The 11,070-nt window shown below is 32.6% G+C and overlaps 2 protein-coding genes across 3 annotated transcripts; one reads left to right on the top strand and one right to left on the bottom strand.

Moving 5' to 3' along the window:
* Positions 1–582: 582 nt before the first annotated feature.
* LOC8287137 (syntaxin-43) lies at positions 583–4,987 on the bottom strand. 2 transcript variants are annotated; one of them, XM_048370147.1, is made up of 9 exons: positions 4,907–4,987; positions 4,411–4,795; positions 2,941–3,217; positions 2,189–2,278; positions 1,811–1,888; positions 1,546–1,623; positions 1,373–1,438; positions 1,210–1,290; positions 583–1,108 (listed from the first exon to the last, which is right to left on the bottom strand). In XM_048370147.1, exons 2-9 carry the CDS (start codon positions 4,602–4,604, stop codon positions 1,001–1,003), a joined length of 972 nt encoding a protein of 323 aa, XP_048226104.1. In that variant the 5' UTR covers positions 4,605–4,795; positions 4,907–4,987; the 3' UTR covers positions 583–1,000. The 2 variants fall into 2 exon arrangements, with proteins under 2 accessions (XP_048226104.1, XP_002512481.1); XM_002512435.4 differs by lacking the exon at positions 4,907–4,987 and having other exon boundaries at positions 4,411–4,843.
* A 1,461-nt stretch (positions 4,988–6,448) lies between these two features.
* Positions 6,449–10,476, top strand: LOC8287136 (protein DEHYDRATION-INDUCED 19 homolog 3). Its single transcript, XM_002512434.3, has 5 exons — positions 6,449–6,834; positions 7,683–7,825; positions 8,512–8,589; positions 8,833–9,089; positions 10,104–10,476. Exons 1-5 carry the CDS (start codon positions 6,759–6,761, stop codon positions 10,210–10,212), a joined length of 663 nt encoding a protein of 220 aa, XP_002512480.1. The 5' UTR covers positions 6,449–6,758; the 3' UTR covers positions 10,213–10,476.
* Positions 10,477–11,070: the final 594 nt, after the last annotated feature.

Genomic DNA, 11,070 nt, shown 5'->3' with positions numbered 1-11,070 from the left:
GAAAATTATATTGCGAGTAAAAATGTGTCTATAAGTTAGTCATAGTTTAGAAAAGTTCAGAGGGCTACGGGTGTATTAAGCCACTATTAATTAATTAGTTCTCATGTCATGCATTATGTATTATGTATGAATAGAAACAAACTCTTTAACCCATCAAGAGCAACTTTTGGGTCAGAAAAACTCTGATAACAGTTTTCCAAGTCAGAGGAGATTTTTATATTCTATAATGAAAGTGTAGGATTCTTTTGCACGACAAAGCAAAAGATCTTAATTATTTGTTGTTTTTCTTGTTATTTGTTACGGAAGTAAGAAGCAATAAAATCAGAGTGGTATGGATTGATATATTACTACACTAGAACGGTCCGCTTCTATTTAAGGGATACAGGCTCCTGCAAGACTGCCTGACTCTTTACTTTACATTAAACATGCAGCAACGATATTTGCACTTGCAGTGCTAAGTCACAAATTGAACCATCGGTTGCGGGCAAACAGCAAAGTGTCCATGGAAAAATATGCAAATTATTAACTTTTCATTTATTTAGTTATTCCAAGAATAGATAGAATGAAACTTGAAACAGAATCTAATGAAACTATAGTTGATTGATACATTCTTTCTTTTCTTTTTTTCTATTTTTGATTGAAAGTCGATACAGACAGTCAAAAAAAAAAAAAGCCTCATCTCCTTTTAAGTGGAAGCATTGCTGGAACCAAGCCACCCACCTCCCCGAGAAAAATCATCAGAATCAATTACAGGTACGTGACAAAAGTTCTATACATTTTCCAGGGCATTCATTCTCTAGTAAAGACCACCCTCTTAAGAAATTTTGAACAAAAAGAAAAGAAACAGCAGGGAATGAATCTGATTGTGAAAGGGCAATTGCGAGCTCTACAATTCCTCTGTTGCACAAGACATGTCTGCATCTATAAGCGTGTGATAGTTGTAGGGGAGGGCACAATGATGAGAATGACTGAATCTTTGGAAGTCATATGCGCTGACAAATCACAAGAATATCTCTTTGAGGATTAGCAGGGCCAACATGATAAAGCACATGATAACAAGCACTGTTGCACACATCACCATCCCTCCTTGTTTTTGTGTTCTCTCAGCCTGTAGGACGAGATCCATTTAAACAAAAATTTCCATAGAAAACAAGATGTTGGATTCATAAAAAGAATATCACTAATGAGGATAAGAATCGTGAAGGGTACTTTCTGCAACTGTTTAAGCCCCTCCTCAACTGTAGTTGCAACATTTTGAATGTTATAATCTATCCGATCAACAATAGTTCCCTGCTTGCAGAAACAGATTCAGTTACTGGCATGTGAAATGAAAATAGGTTTGTATAATACGAGAGGACAGGCAGCTCCTAACCTGATCTATAACAAGTACAGACAAGTCTTTCATAATCTGAGCAAGTTCATTTACCGACTCCACAACCTATAAAGGGATAAATAAATAAAGAAAAGCAAATGGCTTCAGTTAATAAAGAAGACCTCAACAGCTTAGTGTTAATTTTGAAAATGAAAAAAGGACTGATCACTAGCCTGCTGGATCTCTCTTTCCCTTTCCACTGTGAATGCTTCACTCTTTTTTAGCTTGGCCATCTGATGCTCACTGAACACCTAATGTATCATTTATGTACAATATTCTAAGCACCAGACGATTATTGGAGGAAAATGAGTATAAAAGTTTAGCCATTACAAATAAAATTGATCCTATAACATTAACTGGAAAGTGTTAATAAAGCTAACAGACAAGTGATAAGTTTAACAGTGAAATTAAGCAGCAGAGAATCAGAAACCAGTCTACCATATCATCCAAATCGTCATCATCTATTCTGGATTTACTGCCATTTAGATTCATCTCTAGATCAACTCCATCTTGACCCTGCATGAACAAACAAACAGCGATATAAGAAAATGCTAAACTCATATGATAGCTGCAAGATATCAGTTCCTTATATGTTTACATAAATGAAGCAGAACTGAAACATCCAGTTTTCCTAAGTATAATAAAACTCATGCCAAAAAACAATTCCAAGCACCAATAAGTAAAATAACAGAGATAATACAATATAGATGTTCAGCTGCTAAATAGATTTCCTCTCATCCCTTCCTCTCTCTTTCTCTTGGAATAGTCAATTTTCTACCATTTAGTAGTTAAAAAGGATTTGAGTTCTCTCCAAACCTCTTTTTGTTGCCTGAGACGCTTCAAGTATGTTGATTGTTTCTTACGAAGTTCCATTGAAAGATTCTGAAGGTCTGTGGCAAGAGAGCGCTGCGAAAGAATTATGGTAATATAAGCATTATTCATAATCATAAGAGTAAACCACCATTCACAGGCACAAGTTTATATGCACTCTCAAATTACGCAAACTTTGAAATTACTAAGTTCATAAAGGACCACATTGGTAGCAGACATTACTTTCAGCTATCAAGTGCAGCTGAAGGGTTTGAGGAAGAAGTAATCTAATGTCTCTAAATTCATTAAATGAGAGAAGAAGGAAAAGGAGAGGCACAGAGGCCCATGTATCTCAACAGTATGAAGCTGGAAATATACAATTCAAGAAAGAAGGCATATGTACACTTATCTAACCAGAATAACCAGGCAACTAGAATAGGATATTTGAATATGTATTCTGCAAAAGAGTGTTAAATGAAAATATAAAAGAAAACCTTATCAGCCTTGAAGGCACCACATTTCGAAATAGCCGTGAAAATTAGGTCTTGTCTAACATAAAAGTTATCAGTTAAATGTTATCAATCCTATTCGAGTACAAATCCTCCAACTTCTAAAGTGAGTCAGATTAACAATAATGTTAAGAGTCAGAGCAACCTCATCAGTGATAAAGTAATTAAATCAACTGATCATGCTCTTGCATATAGAAAAGAGAAAACAGCAGAATACAAGGCTGAAATCCAACATCCATTAAAACATACCTGTACATTTTTTCTCACATTTGAATCCTCAGAAGGCCCAGCTGCCGAAAGTCTTCGTAATTTCTTCTCTGATTTCCTTATAAGATCAGTTATCTCATGAGTAAGAACCTCAATCATGCGTTGATCTTCCTTACCATCTCCAAACGAAGGCATCAAAGCTTTAGCATGAGCCTTAGCTAATTCGGTCATTTTTATACGTGCACGCTGCACATTTGTAGCTATTTCTTCTGATACATCCACCCAAGCTGGTGGGAGACCAACTGTAAGTGCACCTTTACTGCAGGAAGAAAACAACGTATGATATTCCTTGTCTGACATTTTATGCCACCCAAGTTGGTTCGTGCATTAACAGCATAGTCAAACAGTAATAAGAAGCTAAAATTTTCAAAATTTCCAGACAGTGATTAGTGTTTGTACTTCGTTCTACCAAAAAATTGAAATGCCCTGCATTTTATCACCACCATCAGTTATATGTTGAGTTTGCAGCTCATACTCAAAGAGGAAAGAGTACTAACTAATTCCTAGCTAGAATTTTAATAACAAAAGCATCTGGCAAACATCTCTATCAAAACCAATCTAACATTTGAGAGTTGTGCGCACCACATAAAACATCTCAAATAACTTAAGCCAATCACCATTACAAAGACCAAGAATTTCCTCGCCGCTATCAAACTCTTGTACCACCTCCAAGAGAAATTTTAAATTTTCAGTCCATGAGAATCGATAATCTTCATTTCATAAAGCCAATAAACTGCTATTTCCAGACACGCTTCAACTTTCAATCCAGTGAAGCAATCTATAGCTAAGACACTCAAATCTAAGCTCTCTCCAATACTTCTATAATGCAATGCCTCCTGGTTAGGTCTTAGGTCAAGAACTTCATTATAAGACAAATTTTGGCTACAGCTCAAACTCTAAGGTCTACTCCAAATTAATTCTACAAGGGTTCATTCAGTACCCCTTAGAAATGGATGTCTAAGTCCATGAGGTAATCCTATTCCAAAAATTATTTTGAGATCACCAAATAAAGTTTAGAGGTCTTCCAACAAATTGTACATAAAATTAGACGTTATTTTTACTAAAACTCGACCATTTTCAATTATATATATATATATTTATGTATGTGTAGCAACGAAAAACTTAAATAGGATCCAATTCTGAATTCCGAAGTTTACCAAATGTAATCATAAACTCAATATTGAGGCATCAACTTCTTCACCCATCACCTATTAAACTAATGCTACTTGTTCAAGCCACATTCTTCTGGTCTTTCCTCAAATTCAGATATCAGAAAACTGAGATTCAATTATATAATACAAACATTAAACATTATTTTATAAATTAACTTAAACTTAGCTATTACACAATTACATTACAGATCTTAAACTTAGAAAGAGTAAATCAAAGCATAAATTCACTTTCTTTAATTTTAATTTCTTTTCTTTAAATAAAGAGTGAAGTCGAAGTTACCTGGAATTACCGGGATCCTCAGCACTGAGTGGAGCATAAGAGCGGTTCTGTAGAAGCGAAGTGCTAACTAACTCGATCACCGGACCACTGACGGAGCTTGTAGACGTCGTCGTCGATTGAGTTGACGGAACTCTGACGCTTTTTAAAGCATCTCTATATTTCCTAAATAAAAACGTTCTATTTCTCGACGCCATAACCAAACACCTCTTTAAATATTTGTTCTTCTTAGATTAAAGAAAGAAGAAAAACGCAAGTAGTTACTTATAGATCTGAATCAACTGAGACATCTTGTGTCATGATTAATCAATAAATTATTTTGAGAAGCTGAGTCGTCGGAGATCGGAGGATTGAACTGGTCCGGGGAAGGTGGAATATGTTGAGTGGCCTGACAATAAATGGGTCGGGGGGTGAAGATTAGTTAAGGAAAAAAAACGAAAATATTAACAAGAATAATAAATAAAATAATAATAAAAAGAGACATCTCCGATAAGTTTACCTTTGCAAAAATGAATACAATTTGTTTGTGTTTTCGTATCAACCGGATTTTCTTCAATTTCCCTCTGTTTTAAACAAAAATACTTTCACTCTCAATTTATATACGTAAATTAAATATTATTTGATTTTTATCATTACTTGTGTAAAATATTCTTATTAACCTTTTCATAGAAGCTATAATTCTAGAACAAAATTTAAATATTAATTATATATAATAATATTTTATTAATTAATATTAATATTTAATCATTAAAAAATAAAATTTGATATTTAAAATTGACTAGAATTAGAAAAAGTACACTATCTTCTAATGACAAAAATTATATATATATATATATATATTGTTATCAAATATTTAATTACTATTCACATTTATTGAATTTAAATAAATTTTAAATTTAAGTATAACTAATTTAATATATGCATTTTTGGTAGAATAAAATTAGATATTTAATTAGTATATTAAATATATTTATTTATGAATTAGCTTTATATTCAAATTTTATAGTTAAATTTATTATTCTTTATATAATAACTATACCAGTCAATTTTTATTTTTATTAATAAAATATATATGTTAAATATTTTTATTGATATTAGTTTATATATTAAATATAAAAATAATAATTATCATAGCATATATAAAAATAATATTTAAAATTAGTTCAGCGTCAATTAAGTTAAATTTAAGTTCGAATTACTTAAATAGATTGATGAGTCAAATTTTACAATACTTGATTCGAATTATTTAAAAACTAATTGAATTGTAATTATTTTTTATTTATATATTAATCGAATTATAATCAGTTACATTTAAAATTAAAAATAAAATTAATTGAATTTAAAATTTTATTAATTAATAGTTTTACTTATTCAAATAGCAATTAAAACAAAGTAATTGAACTAAATTTAAATATTTCAAATACATACTCGAACTTGAAATTAAAAAGAAAGTTGTTACCTCCCTTTTATATGTGCAATATATTGGTGCAAGAATAACAATTTTTTTTAAAAAAAAAGAAGTATTTTCATTTCATTGATGAGTCTAATAGTGCTGCATAGTACTTAGTAAGAATTGTATTTGTAATTGTTGTTACACTTTAAATATCAATCCAAGTTTAGCCAATGAAAAGTATTATTAAGAAATGATTAATATGAATGGTTTTAATCATAATACACTCCAATATAGATATTATTAAATTACTGATAATCACATGAGTTGTAAGAAAATATTATATCATCACAATTAAGAATAGCCCAAAATAAAAAATATATTATAAAAACAAATTATTGTCAAAGCAATTTCTAGTAGCATCATAATAAAACATAATAAAAAAAATCAAAAAATAAAAAAATTAAAAAGAGAAATTATTTCCAAGACCAACAAAAATAATATTACACCTATCTAAATATCCAAGTCATGCAGCCAATTTAATATTTTAATTTATCAAACAAATAATTAGATTTTCTAAAAAAGACAAACAAATATAAAACAAAACAGAAAAATTATAAAAGAAACAGCAAAACACAGATAATACTTCTTTTCCTCTTTCCACAAGAAGAAGAGAGAGGAGGAAAACACACGCACAAAAAAAAAAAAAAAAAAAAGGCCTTCTTCTCCTCATTATCTCACTCCTTCAGAGCCTGCACCTCCCAAACTAAATATATATTATTATATATCATCATTTTCCCCTTGCCCTGATAAGTTTAAGATCACTGCTTCCAGAATCCATCCATTTCTTTACTGGGTACTGTGTTCGGTTTCTATAAAAGATCGCTTCTTTTTTTGGGAGGAGTCTGGAGCTTGTTTATCTTTTAGTCAATTAATTTAAGAAAAATAAAAAGGGAAAGCTATGGATGCTGATTCATGGAGCGCTCGTCTCTCTTCAGCTTCTAAGCGATACCAATCAGTGCTTCAATCTCGATCTGGTGAGCTTTTCTGATAAAAGACGGTTTATTTATTGATGTTGTTTTCTATCTGGTTACTGAGAAAATCATATGAATCAAAGTTTTCTTAAGCCTTATGTAAGTTTTTGTATTAGTTTGAGCTTGGATATGTGAAACCCATTTGTTATTTCCTTCTTGTGCTTCAAAAGTTTTCCTTTTAATGATTTTTGATTTTGGTTTTGGATTTTGATGGGTTGCTTGAGATTTTGATAATATGTAGGAGGAAATTTGACTTTTGTTAAGCTTTTCTTTTTTTTTGGTTTAATTGTGACTCATAGTTCCACCACAAAGGCAAAATTGTTGTGCCGCTTCACTTTACTTGATCGTAGTTGTGCACTGGAAAGTAGAAACTTCAAGGTTTTGCTTTTGGTTTCTGAGAAATGATAAAGATGATAGATAGGTAATTTTTGCCAAGGCATTGAAGCTTTCTAAAGCTAAGCACTCATATAGACGAGATTAGTTAGATGATTTTTGTTATAGAAGTAAAGGACTAAGATTTAGAATCTATACATGAAAGATTGAAACAGAACCTCAAATAGATATCTAGCTACTAGTTTCTTTTATAATTTTGGTTCTTTTGGATAGTGAAAGAATAACATTGTGAAGGCTTTGACGTTTGAATGATATGTTTCAGATGGTAAAGCTTTATTGAGAGTTTAATATGCCATTAAGGAAAAAAAAAACTATCCAGTGAGCTTTCAGTATCAATTTTATTCTCTTTGATATTAATTTTAATGTGTTTTCCCTGCTTAACTATCTATCAATATGAGGCTTAGCACCTTTGAGGGTGACTGAACTTGAACTAATTGTAATTGTTCTTGCAACTGCAGATGTGTTTATGGGGTTTGAAGAAATTGATGGAGATGATGATATAAGGGAAGAGTTTCCATGCCCGTTCTGTTCAGAATATTTTGATATTGTTGGGTTGTGCTGCCATATTGATGATGAGCATCCCATGGAGGCAAAGAATGGGGTAATTCTTATGACATCTTTTCAGTAGATAATAGCTGCAATATTATTAGTTATGCGAATTCAAAATTCCATATATTCTGTAAGATATCTGCAGGACTTGTGCATGGTTCAATGCTACTCAATGGTTACAATTTCAAATTTATGTATGCTGTAAAAAGTAAATATTACATGTTCTTCCAGTGTCATTTAAAAGTTCGTATGGGCATAGACAAATAATTTAGGTAGCTTGGATCCTCACTGGTTGGGTGAAGTTGAGGAGCAAAGGGGTAAGCATACAGTACTTCCCTTGAAGTTTCTTTGGAGTTGTGCTTGCCTCAAGGCAAACAAATGTGCCTAATTTCCAGTTACCATTCATAATAGGTTTCAGCTAGCCTGTTATTTCTCATGTTTCATGATAGGGGAATTTTCCTGATTATGTTCTGTTTAGCTTTGTCAATCTCTTCAAGGACATGAGTATCATTGTTAGTTACAAGACAGGAAACTTGACTTTGCTGACTTTAAATTAAGTTGAGTTATACTTTGGAGAACTCCTACAATTTTTACAAGTTTCATTTAATGAACTTTGTAAATTTTGGAACTTTTTTTGGTTATATAAAGATGATACTTATATGCTTATTTTATTCCTAATGATAAGAAGATTTCTTTTAAAAGGCTAAATTTGCTTATGATGGTGCTCTTTTATCACAGGTTTGTCCAGTTTGTGCCATGAGGGTGGGCGTTGATATGGTTGCACACATTACCTTACAACATGGAAATATTTTCAAGATATCCTTTTCTGTAGATTTGATGCTGGCTTTGATTGTAGCAATTTCTTTAGAGTATCATGAGTATCTAAAATTTTGTTTAGTTAATTGAAGTTATCTTACTGTTTCCGATAACTTTAGGTTATTTCACTCGGCAAGAGACTTTTCTTAGCTCTTACTGCAAAGTTTAGTTTTGAAATGCTGTTGGTTTGAAGTATAATCCTACAATGGCTTGCCTACCTTGAGTTCCTTAACAAGTGCTTACATGCAGCGTAAGAGGAAATCACGTAAAAGCGGACATCATTCAACGCTAACTTTATTGAGGAAAGAGCTCCGAGAAGGAAATCTACAGTCTCTTTTTGGGGGGTCTTCCTGTATAATTACTTCATCTAATGCAGCACCTGATCCATTGTTATCTTCATTCATTTTGCCTATGGCTGATGATTTTACAAGTGCTCAGCCTTCATTTTCAAAAGAAACATGCTCAAGCAAGAAAAGCTCAAATGAGAATGAATCAGAACGGTATGCTCTGTATTCTCTTGTCTCCTTGTTTGCAGAATATTGCTTAGCAATGCTAGAATATCATATATAAATACAGTAGTTCCTGAAAAAGCTATCTTAGTTAGTGCAATGTCATAGACAATAAGTATTCCCCATAATGGTTTTCACCAATTTAAAGAAAGGGCATCTCTAATGGTAATGTTCCTTTCTAATAGATGATAACCTAATAAGAATGTCATAATCCACTTCTTGTGCTATCTAACTCACCAAAATACAAACTTCGGTTCTTTTTTGAATATGCAATCTTTTTATTGGCTTTGAGGGGGAAGACTGGGGGAATTTATGCTGGATTATGAATCCTGCATGTACCAGACTGTAATATGGACGTTGAGTAAATAAGACTCTGAACATTTGATCTCGTAGATGTCAATATACCCTCTGATAATGAAGCCACACCTCATTAGCAAACCATTTTGGTGCATACACATAAAGTTTTTCTATTTTCTCTCGACGACACAAATTTCTGAGTTTTTCTTTATCAAGTTAGATGTGTGATTACCTATTTTCTGGAGAAGAACCATATTTATGATGGGCATTTTCTCATGTTAAAGTTTTCATTAAATAAACTAAATGTTGATATGAAAATCTTTGAGAAATAGGATATAAAGGAATGCATGTCTAAAAGCAAGATGAGATCTGCTGCTGATAGGCATGTTCTCCTGTGGTGATTTTGGATTCAGGGGAGAGTGAAAGGCCAAGGGTAACGGAAGGCAAGGAACTGTTTGGAGAAGAGGAATGTTAATCCTACTGGGGAGTTGGGGAAATTATGGGTTATAATGGTCCTGCGGAAAGAAGAATAATTTGTAATTTGTCTAGCAATTCCTTGGTCCTTAATTTATAGGTTTCTTTGGGATGGATGAAATTCTATGTTTATTGGATATTATGATTCTGCTTGCAGAGAAATTCAGATGATAAACAACCATTTTCATTTTCTGAATTTGGCATCAACATTTAATATTTTGGTTTCTTTGACAGAAAATTGAAGTCATCACCACTATCAATTAAGGATCAGGAAGAGAAGGCCAAGAGGAGTGAGTTTGTTCAAGGGCTGTTGTTGTCTGCAATTGATGATGACATCTTATGAAGTGGACACATGCTGCTGTTGCAATGTAGAACTCCAATTTAGAACTAAGAGCCCTGCAAGCTATGGTTTGTCTGTAGTGAATATGCCTAATTGCCAATGTATTAAAGGCAGAGTGTTGAATAAGGTGTAGGAACGAGTGTAAGCTATGTTGCATGTGAACTTTAGCTGTTGGACCTGAATAGACCTTTAACTTTCAGGTCATCCACTAAATGAAAAGCCCAAAAAGAATATATATATATATATATATATATAATCTTTCTTAAAGTGTCTCCTATTCTCCCAATTCTAAACTAATGGCTCTGCTTTCCTGATGTATACCACAGCAGCATCTTCCTTTTCTATATTAAGCTTGTCCAATCAGTTGCCAGTATGAATGAAAAGGTAGCTTGCCAATTTAAATGCGACTCCTCGTGGTGTACTTTTCAACTGTCAACGATCAAATCTAAGCAGAAATAGCAGCTCGCATAGAATAGTATAAACTGGGCAAGTGTAGTTATTAGCAGTAGTTCCTTCTCGGTCACAAAACTGGTCTTTCATGCCTTTTCGATAAGCAAACTACATGCATATGAATTTTGAATGTTTGGTTTAAATTGCCCACGGCTAAACTTTTATACTATTTCTATCTCATCTTTCTGCCCGTATTGTTGACCTGTAGCTCAAGAGATAATGGGAACAAAAAGAAAGGTGGTGGTGGTGGTGGTGGTGGTACTAAGTAAAGTGTACTATATATTAGAAGCAGATGTCAAATAAGTGGGTAAATAAGGAATGGAAAATTCTCCCTTTACATTCTGCGTAACATAACAGAAAACAACAGCCTTTACATGTCTGCGACTTTCTGAACCTTGGCCAATTGAAATT

Source organism: Ricinus communis, chromosome 10 (assembly GCF_019578655.1).
Source record: "Ricinus communis isolate WT05 ecotype wild-type chromosome 10, ASM1957865v1, whole genome shotgun sequence".
Classification (NCBI taxonomy): Eukaryota; Viridiplantae; Streptophyta; class Magnoliopsida; order Malpighiales; family Euphorbiaceae; genus Ricinus; species Ricinus communis.
The sequence above is the reverse complement of the archived record's forward strand: the minus strand, read 5'-3'. Positions and strand labels throughout refer to the sequence as shown.